This window comes from Corvus moneduloides, chromosome 4 (assembly GCF_009650955.1).
Source record: "Corvus moneduloides isolate bCorMon1 chromosome 4, bCorMon1.pri, whole genome shotgun sequence".
NCBI classification, from domain to species: Eukaryota; Metazoa; Chordata; class Aves; order Passeriformes; family Corvidae; genus Corvus; species Corvus moneduloides.
Window position 1 is genome coordinate 29,383,705 of NC_045479.1, and position 19,899 is coordinate 29,403,603.

General features: G+C 41.3%; 1 protein-coding gene across 5 annotated transcripts; it reads left to right on the forward strand.

Annotated features, from left to right (window-relative positions):
* Nucleotides 1-390: 390 nt before the first annotated feature.
* Nucleotides 391-18,962, forward strand: USP44 (ubiquitin specific peptidase 44). 5 transcript variants are annotated; one of them, XM_032105386.1, is made up of 6 exons: nucleotides 391-453; nucleotides 5,938-7,446; nucleotides 15,419-15,617; nucleotides 16,088-16,196; nucleotides 16,981-17,186; nucleotides 17,576-18,962. In XM_032105386.1, exons 2-6 carry the CDS (start codon nucleotides 6,019-6,021, stop codon nucleotides 17,773-17,775), a joined length of 2,142 nt encoding a protein of 713 aa, XP_031961277.1. In that variant the 5' UTR covers nucleotides 391-453; nucleotides 5,938-6,018; the 3' UTR covers nucleotides 17,776-18,962. The 5 variants fall into 5 exon arrangements, with proteins under 5 accessions (XP_031961277.1, XP_031961273.1, XP_031961274.1 ...); XM_032105382.1 differs by lacking the exon at nucleotides 391-453 and adding an exon at nucleotides 656-698; XM_032105383.1 differs by lacking the exon at nucleotides 391-453 and adding an exon at nucleotides 674-698 and having other exon boundaries at nucleotides 5,944-7,446.
* Nucleotides 18,963-19,899: the final 937 nt, after the last annotated feature.

Here is a 19,899-nt window from a genome sequence, read left to right on the forward strand (position 1 = left end):
CTGGCGGCACCGGCGAGCCGGGGGAGCCACCGGGCGGGTCTCGCAGAGCAGCGCTCAGCTCACACAGCCCACAGAGCTCCCGCTGTGCTGGGATGAGGACGACGCCACCGATGACAAATCACGGGTGAAAATGTAGGAAAGAAATCTGGACACCCACTCCTGGGGGGTCCAAGACCCCGCTTCTTCCCGACTGGGTACAGACCCACCCCAGGGCAAGCAGGTGCCCCGCGGGCACGGGCCGGGGCAGTGGCAGCTCCTCAGCTCCTCGGGAACCGGCTCCTGACACCCGCCCGCCGCTCCCCGCCAGCCTTTCCGCGTCCGGCCCCGCGGGACCGGCCCGCTCGGCCCGGCGGGCGGGGGAGGCCGGGGGAGGTGGGAGGAGACGTGGGAAGGACTTCGGTTGCCACTACAAATCTGGTGACAGAGCCGCCGCCGGCACATGGCGATGGGCAGGTGGGCGCGGGGCGGCGGCAGGGCCCGGAGCGGCCGCGGGGGCGCGGGTGGTGGGCGAGTGCGGGGATGTTCGCGGCGCTCCCCCGCCGCGCGTCTCCCCGCGGCCCCCCCCGCCGCCCGCTGCGCTCCCCGCCCGGGCGGGGGTGTGGGGCGGGTGGGGGCGGCCCCGCGCGGCACTGACGTCGTGGAGGGGCCGCTCTGAGGCGGCGGCGGCTCGGGGCGCCCAAGATGGCGGCGGGTGAAGGGTGCGTGCGGGACCGGCGGGCGGGGGCGGGAGCGGCAGTGGCGCGGCGGCGCTGCCAGCCCGCCCGGGGCCGGCCTGCGGGGAGCAGGTGCCCTGCGGAGGGGAGCGCGGGGCGGGAGACAGCGGCGCCTTTTCCCCGGGGAGGGACGGTAGCGGCGGCGCGGTGCCTGCGGAGGGGCACCTGAGGAGGAGGCGCTCGTTGTCGCGGGGGCGAGCCGGGCAAGGCATGGGGTCGGGGGAGCGAGACCCTGGGACCGGCAGGGGTTCTGCCGCCTTCCTGCCGCGCTCGGTGTGTGGCGGGCAACCCCTGCTTGGGGCCCGCTCCCTTCCACGTCCCTGAGGGGCCGGGAGGACGTCGAGGTGAGGGAGAGCTTGGGGAGGAGCGGAGGATGGCGGTGAGCGGGGCCCGCCGCTCTCGGCTCCTGGCTGTGGTGGCCAGAGGCGAAGTCGCGCCATGTCGCGGTGCGCCGGGAAGCGCCGGACCTTCTGCGGGAAAGGCACCGAGCCCCGGGCCAGCGTAGCCGGGGTGTCTGCTTGCAGGGGCTGTCAGAACAGGAGCTGTCAGGGCAGTCAGAGGTGCTCGTTTTTCTAAACAGAGAGAACTGTCAAGTGTAACTTCAGACCAGTAAGAAATGCAGTGTTTTTCGTGCTTGTGTGAAAGTACTTCGGTCTGTATTGTTTATCGTGAAGTCTCCACTGCAGGAAACGCGCGGTTCTTTGCAGTAGTAGACATCGAATGTAAAGCTGTACCGCTGTCTGTGGTGTCCTGGGGTAAACGACCACTTCTAGGCAGCACATTGGATATACATTCTTTAGCTGGTAAAAAAAAAAAAAAAAAAAAGAGAAAAAAAAGTTAAATGGCGATCTGCACGGCTCCAGGGGAGGGAGACTGGGGGATTTCTTGTCAAAGGCTCTTCTGTTAGAAATCGGAAATAATTCATAAAATTTCTTTTTGAAGTGCTGCTTTGATTTCAAGTCTAAACTGTTACTCCTGCAGGACTGTACTGCAGCTGGAAGTTACGCACATCAGTGTTTCGTTGAGTTGTTTTGTTAAAGAAAACTCGTTTGAAAAAGCATTAAAGCAGTACTTTCTAGTACTGCCTTCTAGTTAGTGTACTTGTTATGTAAAACTTTGAGTTGTTTAAGTACCCATGATTCCTGTGTTTTCAGATATTCAACAGGTACTCTGAACCTGATGAAAATCAGTTGGTAAGCGGTTGGTCATCTGATTTAAAAGCCAGAATATAAATGGGGCACAAGAGCATACACACGTGTATATCTAATTGTAAAACTATGTAGTGCATTTCTAGTCTAATGCTTGAGACTTCTCATTTATGTGCCAGGCAATTAATTACACAGGTAGTGACTAAGGGAAAAATACATCCTTTTGTTTATATTTATAGTTACATTTTATAAATTAATCAGCTGTGAAAATGAACCTTAAAGTCTTAAAATCTTGAATTCTTGTTTGCATGGAACAGAAATGGAAGAAAATAATCAATTTTAGTGACTTCTAAGTTGATTTTGGCATCAACTACTTTTTCAGCTCATGAATTATCCAAAAATGTACATTTTGCCAGCCATTCTTGAGTGGAACAAAAGGAACGAGCATGTCAGTAAGGCTGAGATCTGGTACAACAAAAAAGTCCATTTCTATATATCTTTGTTTTTAGCTTGTGAAACTTTGGTGCAAGAAAAAACTTCTGTGTATCTGTTTCCAGACAACTTAATGCTTTCAACAGTACTATTCTAGATGCTAGTAGTTGTTATTTTGCTTAGTACTTCAGCTCAGGTCTGTGGTAAGAACACGGGGCGGGGGGGGGGCAGGGAGGCTTGATCTCTGAAGTGCTGGTCAACTAATTCAAAGTTTCTTTGTGTGTGTGCACAGAACTGAACCTCAGGAGAGAAGAATGCAGAAACTAGTGCTGAATAACTTCCTTTAGGGAATTTTAACATTGGAGCATTAGCTTGTACTATTTTATTCTAGCTGCAGTGTTCTAGTAAGTGTGGGAATGAGTATGCAGTATTTTTCCTATTTCTTCCACCATTATCTGTCACTTCACTCCTGTTTTCACCCTGAGATTTTTTGCCAAGTTTTGGTTCTAAGGTACAGTTTTTAAATGTGAGTTGATGCAGTCTCAGTACTTCAAACATTCATGATGTCAGTGTGCTGCTTGACATTCATCTGAAGTTTTCTTGGTTTCAGTTTTGTACTCTAAGCTTTTTTGCAGTCTTTTCAGATATTTCTGTCTTTTTGACCAAACTGCATTTTGATTTCTTCACGTTTTTTGTCAAAGAAAGACTTCTCTCTCCCGTGCTAAGATGTTTCCTCCCCCTCCCCCTTCCACCCTGTCTCTTTTCTCCATACATCGACGTAGGTGGGAAAATGTCATGCTGGCTTGGTTGCTGGTGGGGGAGCTGGGGCTTTTAGGCTTTTCCCTTCAAGGTGCTGATCTTGCGCTTTCGTAGAATTGTGCTGCTTTTGCATGAAGAGCTTGAATGTGCAGTCCTGATTTACACAGTGGTCGTCCTGAGATCAGTGGATTACTTTTGTTCTCAGTCCAGTATCTGCTCACACTGAGGCATGTAAGCAGTTTTAGTCTTGAGAATGTTTTTAAAAGTGCAAAAAAAAAATAATCTGACCATATAATATTAAAAGGAAGGAAAAATAAGCCACAGGTTTTACACGGTGACTTTAACAAATCCAGAAAGAGTTGACCTGTCAGATTCCTCTGACTGACAGCATTGCTGTGTGTGACAGCCCTGTGGGAAGGCAGGGTTTAGTGTTCTTTTCTGGTCTGCTGGAAAGGACCGTTACTAATATGTTATGCAGTAGAATCTATTTATGTTAGCCCAAAACCACAAAGATGAGTCTTGACACTTAAAATTCTCTTAAAATACCATATTGAATTATTGCAGCACACTTTACATACATACTACTATCCTGAATTTTATCAGTGTTATAAAAGTTCCACTTCTTTGGGGAAAAGAGGTTATCAGACTAGAAGACACGAGATAATGCTGATGGTCTTATTTATGAAGACAATATGAAAAGCGAACTTACTCTGCACAGCTATTTGTAAAAGAATCTAATTGGCAGCCTACAGATAGATTGCCTTTTAGAAGGAATGAACGTTATGAGTGCAAGCAAGATGGAAAAGTTAAGCAAGCCATTACTTTTGTGACCACAGCACACAAGGGATCTCAACCTCCCCTAATACACTGTGGCTGGTACTTGATCTGGGAGTTGCTGAATTGCTCCCCAGAGTTCATGCTGCCTGAAATTCTTCAGTGCAGTGGGTATGGACTGGAGACAACTCTTAGCCAGAATGAATGAGAGATTAATGTGGGCATGTAAAACTGTGTACACTTCTTTAGTTTCTCTACAACTGGTTCAAGCTTTTCTTCATTACAGAATAAATTCTATACAACACATGCAATACTGGATGCAGATTATGTGCTTAGAGACTTATTACAGCTCTTATGTTGATATCTGTATTGTAACATTTTAAAAGGCACTAGCCATGGGCCAGTTAACCAAACAAAGCCATTTTTTGTTGAGTCTTTTAAGGACAGCTTTTCTCAAAGTACCAGATGAAGATTAGAGTTTCTGTTCTAGCTGGCTAGAACCAACCTGTTTCCCTTCCTTAGCGGTGTCATGTCATTGTACGTTAGGATTCCCTCTATCTAAAGCTTAGCTTACACTAAACCTCTGCTCTATATTGAGTAACCTGTTCTTGTGTGTTTCAGGACTGTAGAAATTGATAAATATTAGTATGTTTAAGGCTAATAGCTGGAATATAGTTTTTTTGGCTCTGTCCAGAGTTGTGTAAAGCACTCAGTACTTTTGTAGTATAGTTTATTTACCTGGAAAGAATCCAGGACCTTGCTATTGGACAGCCTAGGCCAGGTCCAGAGCATGCATTTGTAATGGCAAACTCATCTCACTTGGCATAGGCTGAATATTTGACAAAGCCTTGAACTCCTCAGGTGAATTAATTGTTTCATCTGGCAAGCACTGTGCATAATGGTACTGGTGCTGTGTGCTCTTTGGCCCTTCTGTTCAGTGATGTGGTAGGCACAAATGCCCCAGATCACATGTAATTACTTCCTGATGCATTATAGCACCATTATCATTTTTCTCTAGATGTTATAGCTAAACGAGATAGTCAAAGAAAATGGTAAAAACAAGAAAGATAAAAACACTGTCTCTTCAATTTTTTTGCAAATCAGACACTCTCTGGGTAAATGCACCTTATAGGAGGAAGCAAAACCAGCAGCTTTGAATAAATAAACGCAACCATACAAACTTAATAAAGGATATGAGCCAGTGCCAGCCAGATTTTTAAATGATCTTCTGAAGACCTGGATTAGAAAGTTCTTATAAAGTTTGTAGTAACTGATGTAGACACCTCCTGGTGTTTCTGTCTCAAGAAATCAAGTTCTGCTTTGCCAAGTTACTCTTTCAGAGGTGTTAGGATGACGTGTTAAAATGTAGATACTTAAGATACATTATTGTAGAAATGGTATAATGAGGTTTACTGAGCACAGAGGGGCAGTGAGTTAATTAAAGGAATGGGTTAATTAAGGGCTTGAGTTGTATAAAGCCTCGTTTGTCTGAACTGTTGGCACTGTGTAAACATAATAAATTTAAGTGAACTTTGCACTTCTGCACCTGTATTCTTAGGGATAGAATTAATAGGAGAATTTTGGCATCACAGAATAGTTTGAGTTGGAAGGGACCATAAAGATCCTGTCCCCCAATCCCCTGCTGTGTGCAGGGACACCTCCAATTAGACCGAGTTGCTTAAAGTCCAATCCCACCTGGCCCTGAACACTTCTAGGCTTGGGGGCTTCCTCAGCTGCTCTGAGCAACCTTTCTCACTTTAAATTGTGTTTGTGTCTGAACTCTGTAACAGTATCTTTTAACAAAATCAGTGCCCCTTAATAAAAAAGAACAAACTGGGTCTAAAGTGTAGCATTTAGTATGCTTCAGTCCTGGGCCACAAAGCGCTGGGAATATAAACAGTGGTATGGAGGCAATTTAGTGTGAATGTCCTACTGCTGTTGAAGGTGTTGAGTGTGTGAGTGTGGCTCCACATGACTGATTGCTTTCATGTGTTTGGTGGGACTCAGTTGGATGATGATTGTGATCTTAACCTCAACATGAATTTGGTACACTGGCTCCTGTAAAAGAGATACAGTTGGGTATTTATGAACTGTAACTTTCTTTTTTTTAGTTGCAGATTGAAATATCATGGACAGAAAATAGTTTGGATGATGTGTTTTGCCAGCATATCTCTGCAATTTCAGTTCTAACAATGGATAAGTGTAAGCACGTAGGACGTCTGCGACTGGCTCAAGATCACTCCATTCTCAATCCTCAGAAATGGCATTGCATGGACTGCAATACTACAGAATCTGTGTGGGCGTGCCTCAGCTGCTCGCATGTGGCGTGTGGAAGATACATCGAGGAACATGCACTAAAGCACTTTCAGGAGAGCAGCCACCCAGTGGCATTGGAAGTAAATGAGCTGTATGTTTTCTGTTATCTCTGCGACGATTACGTTCTCAATGATAACGCAACCGGTGATCTAAAACTCTTGCGGAGTACATTAAGTGCAATCAAGAGTCAGAACTATGAGTGCACTACTCGAAGTGGGAGGACTTTGCGTTCTATGGGTACAAGTGATGATTCCTACCTTTCACATGGTGGTGCCCAAGCCATGCTTCGGAATGAAGATCGAATGTTCACAGCTCTCTGGCACCGACGGCGTGCAGTCCTTGGCAAAGTATTCAGATCGTGGCTTGAGTTGACACCTACTGGAAAAAGGATTTTGGAAGAAGAAAGACATCGAGAAGAAGCAGAGCTGAAAAAGGACAAAGCTAGGAAGAGAAGACAAGAACGAAAACGTGAGTTGAAAGCAGAGATGGAAAAGATGCCTCCAAGAAAGAGCAGTCGTTTACAAAATCAGATTAGAATGTCCTTAAAAACAGAACTCTGCCCTCAGAAAACACCACAGAACATGGAATCTGTGGCAGAGTTGAAAGAAACATATACCTCCGATGAACTGAGACTGAGAAAAATAAGTGACTCTCCAATTAAACGAAGGCCCACAGTGACTCCTGGAGTAACAGGACTGAGAAACCTGGGAAACACATGCTATATGAATTCTGTCCTGCAGGTATTAAGTCACTTACTTATTTTTCGAGAATGCTTTTTAAAGCTTGATCTCAACCAAACTCAGGAACTGCTGGCAACAGCAACCAATGGTAAAACAAGATCTTCGTCCAAACACCTGTCAATAGCTGCCTCAACATTACACGTGAATGAGACCCAAGAGAAAGTAAAGGGATCTTATGCTGTGAGGCGGCCTAGTTTATCCTCTGGATTAAGTGGAGGAGCATCAAAAAGTATGGAACTCATTCAGCCCAGGGAGCCCAGTTCAAAGCATATTTCTCTCTGTCATGAGTTGCATACTCTATTCCAGGTTATGTGGTCTGGCAAATGGGCACTGGTGTCTCCTTTTGCCATGCTTCATTCTGTGTGGAGACTAATTCCAGCCTTCAGAGGGTATGCCCAACAAGATGCTCAGGAATTTCTCTGTGAACTTTTGGATAAAGTACAGCAGGAACTGGAGACTACAGGGACCAGATACCCAGCTCTCATCCCTGCTTCTCAAAGAAAACTTATAAAGCAGGTTTTGAATGTGGTTAACAACATTTTTCATGGACAGCTATTAAGTCAGGTATGCTTTATGATTACTTTTTAAAAGGTGTTTAATGATTTGTGGTTCTGGATTTACACTAGTCAGTCAGGGATGGACATACTTCAAAGGTTTGTACACTTATAACTATTGAGGGGGGATGGTGAGGATATATTACACAGTTTCAGAAGAAATATTACACATTTTCAACAGAAGCCACCCTGTAGCCCCTACCGCTATGAAAAAACAGGCCGTGCAAACCCAATACCCAAAGACTCATAAAAGTCTTAAATTTGTCATTTTAAAATGCACCTTTCCACCTACTGAGAAATATTTGTTTTTGCTGTTAAGCACCAACTCATTTGGAGGAATAAAGAATTTACAGTTTTAAGTATGTGGCTTATCACTATAGTGATACTAGACAAGAGGTGTTAAGGAATGTGTTAATCTCGTGTAAGTGGAAACTGATTAGGTAATGGATGTCAGACAGGATATTATTTCACTAAATAGCTTGAATTTGAGATTGATTACCAGTGAGTAATTGCATGTCATGATTCTATGTACAGAAATACTAATACTTCTTTTCTGTTACAACACAAAGATACAGAAGGCTCTGTCAACACAGGAACCAAATTTGTGTGGGGAGGCAATGGTGGTTTTCCTTCTTTCTGCATGACTACTCTCTTTTTTTTATTTTCTACTTCTCAGCTCCCCATTAAGTATTTCAGTGTGTTCACTTACTGTTATGCATATCCCAACAATGTGTGTGTACAAATGTCTGAGTAGTGACTGAACAAACAAATGCTTGTTTCTGTTGAATTAATCTAAAAACTTAATCACATTGCAGGAGGAACAGAAGTTGGGAAATTCCTGGTTCCTGGAATGGATCTGTAGTATACATGAATATGTTACTGAGGGAGTGCAGAAGCATTTGATGAATACTGTGTGTAAAGAAAAGGTTTAACACAAAAATGCCTGTTCTGACTATTTGATTGATGGTTTAATGTTTTAATATGTAAAGCTAGAAATCCAAGTGGTGTTTGACTAAGGATCGTTTACTGCTACGATACCTGTAAACTTCATAGTAAGGTAACAGGGTTGTTAGCAGCATATAGCCTTCAGTCATCCTAGGTTTTGTGAAACTACTGGAAACTGTTAGATCTAGCAATAAAACCAGATCACCAGCTACCTTCCATCTGGCCCAGTGTACGAGCACTTCTGTTGGCATGCTTCCTTTCCTTCGGTAGTACATATCGTGTATCAGTGTTGCACAACTGGAAGTGTTTAGTATTTTATGTCATTAAAGTGCTTTTTTGTTTGAAAATCCCATTCCTCTCCAAAAATAACAATTTTGTTAGCAAATAAGGTAATTTTTTAGGAATACTGACAAGGTTTGCTTGTGTTCCAAACCTCCTTACAGGATTCATTGCTTTGGTAAGGATTTTCAAGGCTATAAAGACACAGCATCATTTCAGTAATAACTACTTCTTTCACATATTTTTAGCTTTCCGTGAAGAGGTTTGTGACTAGAAACCCTCCCACCTTCCTGAGACCAGGAGGGGAGTAGTGAGAATTCACTATTGAGTAAACTAAACAAACAAACCCCAAAGCAATACAAAACAAAACAAACACCCCTCACTTCCACACTATTGAGTAAAACGGAAAGGGAATTAAACAGTTTTGAGGTATCCTGTGACTTCTGTGGCTGTACAGCTCTAACTGCAGCTTCTCGATGTCTATGTGCAAAATACAGCCTTGATGATCTCAAGAATGCCTGAAGTGAGAGGAACAAGGAAAAGAGTATTGAGGCTGTTATCTGTAGTAATTTCTCCCCGGCTCATTAGGCAGTTCCCACAGACTGTCTAACACTTTACACTCCCAGTGTTCCCTTTGTCTTCTGCCACTCCTTTGTTTTAGTTTAGTCTTCACTTGTGGTTTTGAACATAATAAATATTATAAGGAAAAAGTAAGCCCTGAAGATTTACATTTCTTCTTTGTAAAATGTATTCAGGTCATCTTAATGATTTAGTCCCCGGTGTTTGCACATGGAAACATGAACTTTATAAACTCTGTTAGGCAATTATTTTCCTTTCCTCAGTAAGATTCCTATGTCATGATTTCACTAGGCATTTGTCAGAACTGCTTTAATGAAATTAACAAAAAAAGCAAGAGAACACCTATTCAGGGCTGAAAAAAACCCCCAAACTTTTTGCTGTGTCATCACATCTTTGACAGTGTTAGCTCTTAAAAACAAGGAGTGTATGTTTAGTCCTTCTAGGCTTAACTTTATCTACCTATTAAATAAAGTAATACTGTGATAAATATAGTAATAAAAATAAAGTAATATGTAATACTGTGACAGTATTACATTTCTCTCTAGAAGATAGTTGGAGCCGTTCCAGCTGCACTTTTACATCCTACTTCATTGAAGAAGGAGACTTGAGAAGCGTATTTCTGTGTGCAGTTGCCTTCCATTTTAGAACCCCTAAAATGTTGCTATGTTTACTGGCCTTTTGTATAGAAAATATAAGTTCAAGTTACGAGATTCTGTGAGATATCACGTACCATGAAGTCAGTCTTCCTGACCTCAAAACTTCAGGAGTACCATGAACTACTCCTTGATAAAGTACGCAGAGGATCCCTTACAGTGCTGATAAGCTGTGTGTTTGCTTAGGTATCGCATTACTTTCACATGTGCAGCTAAACATTTTCCCCCTTCTAGTTTCTAATTTAACTTGAAGGGAAAGTAATAATCCTGAGTTTGCCATCAGTCTGTTGCTATTGAAGTGGCTGCCTGCTTCAGCACTAACTGAATTTAGGATATAAAAATAAAGAAAGCAGAAAACTGAGTGTTTGAGAATCTTATCAGGCTACTTTTTGATAACTAGAAAAAGTTTTGGGTGATGTCAAAACAACTGCACGATTTTATATGAGGTAGTTGTTTTTGTTTTGCTATGTTCTCAGCTAATTTAAAGTAAGTTTTCTTCATCTACTGCTTGAAATATTTTACTATTTTATGGAGTACTAGACTAGGTAGTGGGTAACTCCAGAAACAGCATGAGCAAATTGCCTCTGGTTTTATTTTACTTTTATTCTAATACCTCTTTTAGGATTTCAGCTTTTTACTTTGCAGTACTGACTGTGAAACTTCAATACCTGGTACATCTAAGAGAAGTAAAGGTCTGCATTATAGTTGCAAAACCCTTCCCCTCTGTTGTCTGCTCACATGCTAGTCTTCCTGCAGCCATTGTCTGGAGAGAGTGGCTCATACCTCTCAAACCCATTGGGACTCTGAGTAGATGCCAATATGTCTATTAAAATACTAGTTGTTTTCAATCTCTCAGTGCTTGTACTCTTGTGGGAGGTCCTTACTCTCTCCTGTCCTCAGTCCTTCAATGGGAAAGGAGAAACTACTGTGCTGTGAACTCATGTGGCAGTGGTAAACTGACTGACACTGGCTCACAGATCTTTAAAGTACACTTCAAGAGCTCAAGTATGTTAGCTGTTGTCTCTCTCAAGAGTTTTTTGGCTTGTGTTTTTTTAAATGGTACCAACTAAATAGCACAGTACGTGCCAGTTTTTAAAGTATGTTTATTTCAAACTCTGTCTATATTAAGCAAGGAAGGGGACAGGTGTATTTCTAAAAATCCGGAAATTGAAATAGCAGATGTTATTTTGCACTCAGAAATCATGCAAGCAGAAATTCTCGTACAAGGATGAAATCCATCTTGAGCTCCCTTCTCCAGGCTGCACAGTCCCAGCTCTCTCAGCCTTTCCTCATAGGTCAGGTATGTCCAAGGCCTTTCATCATCTTCCTGGCCCTTTGGTGGACTCAGGCCAGCATATCCACATCTCCCTTTTTTCTGAGCACTGGGCCCAGCACTTCAGCTGTGTGGGGGCTGAGGAGAGGGGAGGGATCACCTGCCTGGACCTGCTGGTGATGCTCTGCCAACTGCAGCTGCAGAGGCTCTTGGCCTTTTTTGCCATAAGGGCATGTTACTGGCTCATGGACAGCTTGTCCCCCAGGTCATTCTCTTCCCACCCAGCCTGTACTGGTGCCTGGGTGATTCCTGCCCAGGAGCAGAACGATGTTTCCTTTTGTAGAGCTGCATGAGGTTCCCGTTGTCCCATTTCCCGGCCCTGTCCCACTCCCCCTTGTGTAGCAGTGCCCCCAGCCGGCCTACCAGCCACTCCTCCTGCTTTGTGTCATCTGCAAACTTCTCAGAGTTCAGAAAAATTGGCTCCAATATTTTTTTACAGCAGTGCCTAGTAAGAACTAGCTTTTGATACTCTAGGCATGCTTAAAACATCCTAAGCAGTTTGATTACTTCCTGATCATGCTCAGCATGGCAGAATAACAGCATGCAGTGGTCAGAGAAATGACTATGCCAAATCCCAGAGAGTGAAGTAGGTTCTAACCAGTGTAGTATGTAAACTATTCTTGAAGTGTATTTCAGGACAGATTGTCTGAGAAAATGGGAAGTGTGCAGTTTTTGAGTTGTTTGAAAGCCTTCAGTTTTGGGTAGTATTCTGTGGGTTAGAGTTTGGGCGAGAATGCTGAGGGTGATCCATGTAGTCCTGGGTATTAAGTCTCCCACTGAATAGACTGTTAAAAAGATGAGAACTTCAGGTAGGTAATGGGAGGATTTGCACTTAAACCAGTTGATGTCATGTATACTGATTTCTTTATTTTGGTGTTAGTCTTTGTGCTTTTATGTTTAGCCTGAGTCACAAAATGATTGTCAAGTTGTTTTCCAAATAGGTGAAAGTAACATTTTAAATTAATCTATAAGAGGCCATTGAATCACAGACCACAGTTAGCTATGGTTATGCTTTATGTTATTCTGCTAAATAAAGATCATTTTGATGATGCTGTATGCTTATCACTGCAAGTTCAGTTGGGTTTTTTTATGCTGACTGTCATATGAATTCTGCTTAGGGTTCCAGAGAACCCCTTCAAATTCAGTTACTTTCCTGTGCAAAAATTGAGTTACTAGTCATTATATATATGTCTCATCTAGTGAAAGTACAAAAATGGGACTGGCTGCTTTACTCTTCTTAAGACCAACAAAGAAAAAGTTGGGGCAGAGGTGGTTAAGAGTTTTCTTTCTTCCATGCAAGTGCAGGGAACATAGGCAAAACAGTTGATGATGAAGTTGGCTTTTTCTGCAGCAATATGTTAACTATTTTCTTTGGCTGCATTTACACTGAATGCCATCCAGGGCAGTGGCTGTCCATCAAGTTATTGTGGCCACAATGATGCTTGTCTGAGTAGTCTCCGTGCTTAGCTTGAATCAAGCAATTTGATCCAGCTCTTTTCAGTCTGGCCTTTGGCCCATGATTGAATACTAAGCTTTAACCAAACAATTGTATTTAGTACCCATGTTTCAAGGCATGAGAGGGTGATCAGGGCAGAACATAAGGTAGAGATTTCAGACTAGCTAAAATCTGTAATTTACTTTGCTCTAATGTAAACTTCTCATTTGCTTTGCTATAAATGACAGCACTAAAGCTTCCTATAGTAGCAATTCTGAATTATAATGGGAAGGTGGAATCAAACCCTGAGTTTGTGAAGTTTAGTCATAAAGATAGACATCACTAACCAGATTGCTAGAGTAGACTCAATTCCCTATCACTGTGGTACATACTTATGCTATACAAAGTTACACTGGACAAGTGCATAAAGTTTTTGCCCTTTGAGTTCACGTTTGGGGTTCTTTTTGTTTTGGGCTTTATAAAATCTCATCTCATTCAACCAACTTTTGAACAGTTTTTACAATTTCTGTCCCTCTTGTGAAAAAAGAAAATCTGCGTTGTGCTGTGTGAATGATAATGGGGTGTGAGATAAAGGAGTCCCAGAAAGAAGAGTGATGGCAATGTTGTGAAGCCAGTGCCAATGGACAGGGCAGTGCCAATGGATTGCACAGAAGGCTAGGAATCCTCCTGCTTTTTGGGTAATTCAGTTGGTAAGCGCAGGCCTGGCTGAGAAAAACACTTCTACCCTTGTTGCAGCCGTGCTTGGCTGTCCTTTCCCTCTGTGTCCAGGAGCAGTGAGGGCACAGGGGCTGATGGGATTGGCCGCACTTGCCCGGGTGTGTCGGGTTAATGGGTTGTGGGCAACTACATAAATCCCAGAGTTTAACTCTGCTGCAGTGAGGACTGGCTTGGATTTGAGGAAATAAGTGCAGCTGTATATCAGTACAGGGTTTTGTCCCCACAAATCGGCTTTGCTCACAGTTGCATGATGAGATGAGAAGCAGCTTTTTTGCATCTGCTTATCTTCTTCAGTTTTTTGACTGGCAAAAATTGGAAGCTGGGTCTATTAGTTTCTTTTCTCTGGGATAGTAGTTATTAGCTAGTTGGGAAAGAAGATCTTAACCTAGATTATTAATATAATACACTAAAACTTCAGAACATGTTAAAATTATCTGTGTTGAGGTCATGTGTGTTCTTCATTCTGAGCTCCTTAATCTTAAGTGTGCATTCCTGTGCAACAAATTCTTAAGTAACTCATCAATTAAATAAACTTTTGGCCCAACAAAGTTACCCATTTGTACAGCAGAAATTCATTAGTCATTCTGGGTTTAAGCTAGAGTGTGGTTGAACTATGGCCAAACATACCTTTTTGTCTTCCATGTCTAGATTTCTGCTCTGAATTACTAATAATTTGTGGCTTAGAAACGTTGCCAGATGTTAGCACTTACAAAAGATGTTCCTGACAGGGTGAATTAAAACAGGAGAATCTCCTCTTCTCTGCCATGTAAGTTTGAAGTTTTGTTTTCTAAGAACAAGGCAGTGGCATTTTCATCTTAGAACTTAAAGCAGTTAACAGCTTTCTAACTGTACTGCTAAAAGTTCGTGCTGGGACACAAATCCACATCTGCCCTAGGTGGCTGATGCAGAGATCGAGTACAAGCTGTTGCAGCTAATGAGTGCACTTACAAGAACACCTAGGAGGAAGATACCATGAGGTGATGGATTGGTCCTTATATAAATGATCATGAAATACCAAAGCAGGCTGAATAATGACCTAACAGCAAACCCTCAGAGGAAAACAAAGGAGCTTCTGAACACAACTGAGTGTATTTTCACACTTGTGTAGGCTTACTAACCAAATTGAAGGGAACTACACTGAATTTATGTAGAACAGCAGCAGCATAAAGGAAATAACAATCTTTGGATGTCACATGAATTTTCATCCCTTTATTGCTGTGTCTTTGTGTTAGTTGTTTCAAACAACTTGTGCTGTTTTCCTAAATAGGAAGCGTGCAACACCTAATGTGTTGTCTTTCCAGCTTAGAAGAGCTACTGCTTTTAACTTATTTTCCTAAGTATTGAATGTTATAATAAATTAATTGTCCCCTGCTGTAGTATCTGCATTTTCCAGGTTGACTCACTTCACTTCTTTACATTTTATTTATGTTGTCTTACTGCTTGTCCTTTCCCTAGTGTGACGATGGATCCACTTACTGAAAGAAGAAATAAATTATTTTTACCTGTTAATTTTTCTTTGAAGAAGTGTGCTTCCTAATCCAGGCTTCCCTGGAAGACTTACAAAGTAAGAAGGATATGACTTTAAAATCCCCAGCTGTTCCTTTTTTTTTTTATTTTCGTTTTTCTTTTTTGTGTGTATGTGTTTTTGATTTATTTGTATTTATTTTTAAATTACCCTATATTATAATTTCTCATGTAAATTTTCCTTTTGGAGAAAAGACTCCTGAGACTTCACCAGCTGCTTTCTTTTGGACAGTCCCAGACAGAACATTTTGACACTGTTTTTGTTTCTCAGTAAAACATAAGAACACTTACTTGTTTGTGATAACAGTTTTGGACATGCTGCTTCAGAGAAAAGAAATTAGGTGTATCATTTCTGTTGTTAAATGACTTTGTCTTGTCTTTGGTTATCCTTGGTTATCTCTAGGAAAAAGAATCTTTTTTTAGAGCTATGTTATGGTACACTTTTAGCAAAGTAAATTTTTGAGTGTAAGAAGCCGGTTAAATATCTTTTTTACAGGTTACATGTCTTACCTGTGACAATAAATCAAATACCATAGAACCTTTCTGGGACCTGTCCCTGGAGTTTCCCGAGAGGTATCACTGCAATGGCAAGGAGATGTCGTCTCAGTATCCATGTCTGCTGACAGAAATGCTGGCCAAGTTTACAGAAACTGAAGCTTTGGAAGGAAAGATATATGCGTGTGATCAGTGCAACAGTGAGTAAAGGCAGTATGTACTCATGCATACGTTCTCTGTGTAAAATATAAACTGACAGTACAAGAATAGAAGTCTTAAAAGTGTGTTGCAAACAAAGACCTTGTTATGTCCTGGTGTGGTCACTTGACAGCTGTTACTTGCCCCCTAGAAGATTAAATTGTTCAAAAGATGTTTTGAAGTGTGGTGCTTCTTTTAGATACAGCCTCATGACACACTAATGGGGTTTCTAATACTCCCAGCTGAAGAAGCCATCACCTTTTTAAATTAAGGTGACTAACGTAAGTGACCACAAGTATTTTTTACTTGCATCATAGAATAATCCTTGCAAAATGGCTCTCAGAGTGTATCCTTTTTAAGGGGGCACATACCACAGATATTTAGGTCCACACAAATTCTGTGGATAAATCTTAGACTGAAATACAAGGCTGTTACCAAGATTTGTATTGTGTAACTGTGTGTTTGACCTCAGCAAAACGAAGGAAGTTTTCTTCTAAACCAGTTATACTCACAGAAGCTCAGAAGCAGCTTATGGTGTGTCGACTACCTCAGGTTCTCAGATTACACCTTAAACGGTTTAGGTAAGTAGTACCACAAAAAAAAGTGTTGCAAACAGACAGATTCAGTCTTGCTCTACCACTGCTTAGGATCAATGTTTTTCAGCATCAGTTTCATTTCCCTTTACTGGTGTGGTGAGAAATAGTTACTGGAAACTTATTTTTCTTGTTCAATTGAAACATCAGTAAGATATGTTGTAAGTAGGGAATTAACTTTTTGAATTTCAGATACTTGCTACTTTAGTACCAAAATTACTTCATTCTTGTTTTCGGTCAAAACTTACTAACCTTGCTCTGAATTTTATTGATAAAAATTAATCTTGGGATATCTTGAGGTAGAGTAGGATGCTCATAATCACTAATACACAAACCTGGACTGTATTCGGTGGAAGTCTCAGATAACCTTCCAAATACATAAATGCATTTAGCCTCAGAAGTGGACATGGCATCTCTGTGAACTCTTAGCCCGCCTATCAGTACTGTCTGTCCCTTGTACAAAGGAAACTGAAAATGAGATAGAATAAATGAGAAATACCAAAGAGGTATAACAGGTGGGAAATACTTCCCACTCACCATTGCACAGATCCTAAGATGGATGTTTCAGAAGATGAAAACAGTAGGTACCATAGACACATTTAAAAGGCCTTGAAATAAAGAAGTGAAAGAAGAAGCCTAGAAAAAAATGCCTAGCATTTATTTTGTGCATAGGATAATAGTGAAAATACTATGTTGTGTTAAAACATAATTCAGAATGCTGTGCTCTTTCTTTAAAAAAAACCTTAAGTTTTCATTTGATTTACCTTTCCAGGTGGTCAGGACGCAATCATCGTGAGAAGATTGGTGTACATGTTAGTTTTGATCAAATGCTAAACATGGAGCCTTATTGCTGCAGGGAATCCCTCAAGTCTCTCCTGCCTGACTGCTTCATCTACGACCTGTCTGCTGTGGTAATGCATCATGGGAAAGGATTTGGCTCAGGGCACTACACTGCCTACTGCTACAATTCCGAAGGAGGTAGGAACCTGCTGGGAAATGAGCAGTGAGGGAGAAAAGGGGGGGTCGTAATTCTAAACTCCTACAATGACTGTCTTTTCTCAAAAGCAAAAGGGAATCACTTGTAGCTGAACTGCCTGGAATGAGAAGTGCAGCTCTGTAGACCAATAGTTCAGTTTTTGTATTGCCTTGTTAAATGTGTTCAAGCTATAAACTCTCTTGTAAATCTGAGGAAGCTAAGCTGGGCTTTTAAAACAGTGAGGCAAATAAACCAGCCCAACTGGAACAGTTTACTATTTGTACACAACTCATTAAATGGGACCAAACACTAATTAATTATTAAATATGATGCAGTTACTTAAAATCGGTGTCCTGATAACTTTCTTTTCTGGTATATTTCCCTTTTGTAGGATTTTGGGTACACTGCAATGATTCGAAACTCAACATGTGCACTATGGAAGAAGTATGCAAGGCTCAAGCCTACATTTTGTTTTACAGCCAACGACTTACTCAGGCAAATGGACATGGTAGAGTCCCCTGTCCCAGCACAGCTGAAAGTCAGCAGCATACAGAATTAGCTGGCTGTTCTATGGACAACAGTAGCAGCTAATCCAAAGCCAGTTAACTGTGTGTATGGTAAAGATTTAAATTGTCATAACTATGTATTTTTAAAAGGAAGTACAGTATTGTACCTTTTCAATGTTTATATAGTTTTGTATTAGTTGAAGTACTCTTTACAATGGTTAGTAAAAGTTTTTATTGACAATAAGTAACTAAGTACCTAGAATTTCAATACAGCTATTTTTTTAAGGAAGAGATTGCTATGTGCATTTAACTTTTACCTCAGGCTATTTTTTTAAGCTGGTTTTGTATTTTGATAATATTTTTGAATTGGTCTAGAAAACTTACTTCAAAGGGCAACTGATATTTTTCTGGTTAATTTTCTGTATATGCTTGTGTACATTTTATAGTATAGTTCTAATGATACCGTGATTCTTACTGTCTTGCAGGAATTGCTACTAGGTCTTAGAATATTGACATTCACCAGCAAGGAATGTTAAAACATATCAGATAGAAAATGAATTTTTCCAAGGCAACTTTCTGTGAAATTATTTTGCAAGCTTGAATGGCTATACTAAAGATACATGGATAGAATTTCTTAAAATCTGGACTTGAGGAAATAGAGCATGAAGTTATTTTCATGTAAGTATGGTAAGGGGAGTGTTTAATAACACAAGAATGTATCTTTACCAAGACTTGCATGTTTTAGCCTTAACAAACCTGACAACTTAAAACTCAAGTGCCAAATTCAAAGTAATTTAACAACCAAGGGCTTTTTTATTCCAAAAATTTAAAAGCTTTCTTAAAGCAAAAAACTCAGTAACACCCCAACAACAAAACCACACTCACTCCTCCCACTATCATTGCTACAAGAACATTAGCATCCGTTCTCTTGAATTGGACCAGCTTACTTTAAGCTGTGGCAAGCATTGTCTGTCTCAGTCATCCATTAACAAACAGCTGATGAAAAGCAGCTGCAATGTTTGCATGAAAGCATTCTCAGTCTGGTTTCATCACCCGCAACTGCTGTACCTTGTACTACATGGTCCTACCACTAGCATTAACAGAACTGTGCAGTGAGGAGAATTAACAAGCTGGAATCATCAATCCTCCACATACAGTAGTTAATGCCAATTAAATTTTAATTGTGAAGTTATTTTGCGTAAGTCCTATGCAAATTGTTACCTCATCTTCTGCAAAGTTTTACCTCAATAAAATGCCTTGATGTGGACAGAAGAGCATGTGTGGACTGGAATTAATTCCTACACTATCATTACATTTTTAAAAATAATTTTTAGATTTTTTCTAACATTAACTATACAACTGCTTTGGCCATCTGTCAGTGATTTAACAGCTGGTTTTATAAATGACTTTTGTTATCATTTCTGTTTCTGAAAGATGCCATATAGCATATAGCACATAGCTTGCATATAGCAAGCACATAGCAGCCTCAGATCTCAAACTTCTTGGTCTTGTGCTCATCCTAATTAAGTATGCAAAACAGTTCAGGTGTTGGTTTGGGGTTTTTATTTTTGGTTGCTTGGTTTTTTTGTGTTTGTGGGTTTGGTTGGTTTTTTTTTTGCCAAAAGCCACCTGCTCAAGTGAGTGATCTGACAAATGTACTTGTTATGGCTATTGAGTCTTTCAAATACTTTCCTCTGCTCTTCTTGCTGGTGAGGAAATGAATGTAATTTAAACCCTTTTCTCTGCTTACAGATAGCTCAGAAAATTTGCCTTTCAGGCTTCTGATACTTTTTTTACTTCCAAGCATATCTCTTAGGAGATCATAGGGGTCTCCAGAGACTCAAGCATTAATGGAAGGGTCTGTCTTTGGATGTGTAGAGAACAACTTGGGTGTAAGAGTTCATTAGTCTCAATCACTGCTATTAAGCACATACTCAAGTCCCTTAGAAGGAATCTTACCCTGCCATCTTTACTAGAAGATTGCCTAGGCTGTACTTACAGCTATTCCCCTGCATTGCAGCAAAGATTGCTGAGTCTCAAGACTTTCTCTGAAAGACATCGTTATCTCAGCAAAAGCAAATCCAGTTTTCTTCCCATTGCTGCTCTTGGGTAGAACAAGAGAAGGGAAGGACAAAGAGAGAGTTCTAGTCCTCCGAATTGAGGGAGGGGGGAGGGTAGAGATGATTAGTGCAGTCCACCACACAGATGA

What these genes read in the sequence shown, in the direction of transcription:
- USP44 (XM_032105386.1), top strand. Translation starts at nt 6,019, where the DNA reads ATGGATAAGTGTAAGCACGTAGGACGTCTGCGACTGGCTCAAGATCAC. An exon ending in ATGGACAGCTATTAAGTCAG is followed by an intron (nt 7,447 to 15,418) that starts GTATGCTTTATG and finishes TCTTTTTTACAG; the next exon opens with GTTACATGTCTTACCTGTGA. An exon ending in TTACACCTTAAACGGTTTAG is followed by an intron (nt 16,197 to 16,980) that starts GTAAGTAGTACC and finishes TTACCTTTCCAG; the next exon opens with GTGGTCAGGACGCAATCATC.